At 49.3% G+C, this 1,716-nt stretch overlaps 1 protein-coding gene across 1 annotated transcript in view; it reads left to right on the top strand.

The window, feature by feature from the left end:
* LOC111971796 (protein MON2 homolog) overlaps positions 1-1,716 on the top strand; it is a 59,760-nt gene that overhangs the window by 31,615 nt on the left and 26,429 nt on the right. The window contains exons 8-10 of the mRNA XM_070446343.1: positions 492-616; positions 948-1,087; positions 1,258-1,405. Of these exons, the coding sequence (XP_070302444.1) occupies positions 492-616; positions 948-1,087; positions 1,258-1,405 (413 nt within the window). The remainder of the gene's footprint in view (positions 1-491; positions 617-947; positions 1,088-1,257; positions 1,406-1,716) is intronic.

Raw genomic sequence — 1,716 nt, 5'->3', positions numbered from 1 at the left:
ACGGGACACGAGGGAAGAGGTAGGGGAAGGCGGTAGGGGGAAATGAGCAGTTTGAATGTTGAAAACTTTTATGGGTCTTGGCCATGTTCTGTTATAATCTCCACCCGGCACAGCCAGAAGAGGACTGGCCACCCCTCATAGCCTGGTTCCTCTCTAGGTTTCTTCCTAGGTTTTGGCCTATCTAGGGAGATTTTCCTAGGCACCGTGCTTCTACACCTGCATTGCTTGCTGTTTGGGGTTTTAGGCTGGGTTTCTGTACAGCACTTTGAGATATCAGCTGATGTAAGAAGGGCTATATAAATACGTTTCATTTGATTTGATTAGTGGTGAGAGCCAAGGCAGGAACTATAGTTAGGGTCAAGTCCATTTCAATTTAGGAAGTGAGTTGAAATTCCAATTTTCCACAAATCCTGTTGTCTTATTGTAGAGCCAGAAATGTGTGGATAGTTAGCTTGGGGAGCTGAGGTGTGTGTTTGTCTGTGTTGCTGTAGGTGACAGAGTGTGAGATCTTCCTGTCTCTGCTGGTGAAGTTCTTGGAMGGAGAGAAGCCTCAGTGGCTTAGAGCTGTGGCCGTGGAGTCAGTCCACAGGCTGTGTGTACAGCCACACCTGCTACGGTGAGTAGGAGGAGCGCACACACTGACTTTACCCTACACACACACCCTCATCACTAAACTTACCACATAACTTCAACATATCGCCGTTGATAATGGCTGACCCTGGCCATGACCCCCACTCTCCAAGGGTGTCTCAGGGGGAGTTGGTATTTGCAGAAAAACATTTCCATTTCACACATGCATATAATACATGCTTGTGCATGTGTGTAAAAGGACAAATATAATCACCCGCTAAATTATTATTATTAGATTCTATGTTCTACCCAACCTCCCATCCACTTTTCCAACTCCCTTCATCTCCCCCTCTCCTCCTCTCCCCCTGTTCACCCAGGTCTTTCTGCTTGTCCTATGACATGAAGCAGCACTCCACCAAGGTGTTCAGGGACATCGTCAATGCTCTGGGCTCCTTCATCCAGTCCCTCTTTATTGTGCTCAACACAGGAAACCCTGCTGCTACCAACGCTTCCACCGGTCAGTAGTGTTGACTTATGGTGAGGTAAAGGAAGGAGTCTAGGATAGGAGTAGTCAAGAGGGTACAGGAGAGTGTGGTCTGCAGGGTGCAGGCTTTTGTTCCAACCCAACACTAACAGCCCACTCTTTTTCCTCCTCTCTCTCCCTAATCTCTCTGTCCCCCTCCCTAGGTGGGTCAGGGTCCCAGGGGGCTGCCCAGGGGGGTCCAGGAGCAGGAGGTCAGGGTGGGAGTCTAACCACACAGGCTGCCTTTGAGTACCGCGGTACCTGGATCCCCCTCATGACCGTCAGTGTACAGGGCAGCGCCAAGGCTACCTAGTCAGTAGTAATATATACACACACACACACTAGATATCTAGCTATTGCTGTCTAGATAGAAATCTGCACCTAGCTGCACTGTATCTGAACCTAGCTGCACTGTATCTGAACCTAGCTGCACTGTATCTGCACCTAGCTGCACTGTATCTGCACCTAGCTGCACTGTATCTGAACCTAGCTGCACTGTATCTGAACCTAGCTGCACTGTATCTGAATCTAGCTGCACTGTATCTGCACCTAGCTGCACTGTATCTGCACCTAGCTGCACTGTATCTGCACCTAGCTGCACTGTATCTGCACCTAGCTGCACT

This window comes from Salvelinus sp. IW2-2015, linkage group LG13 (assembly GCF_002910315.2).
Source record: "Salvelinus sp. IW2-2015 linkage group LG13, ASM291031v2, whole genome shotgun sequence".
NCBI lineage: Eukaryota > Metazoa > Chordata > Actinopteri > Salmoniformes > Salmonidae > Salvelinus > Salvelinus sp. IW2-2015.
This window is presented reverse-complemented; position numbering and strand designations above follow the sequence as displayed.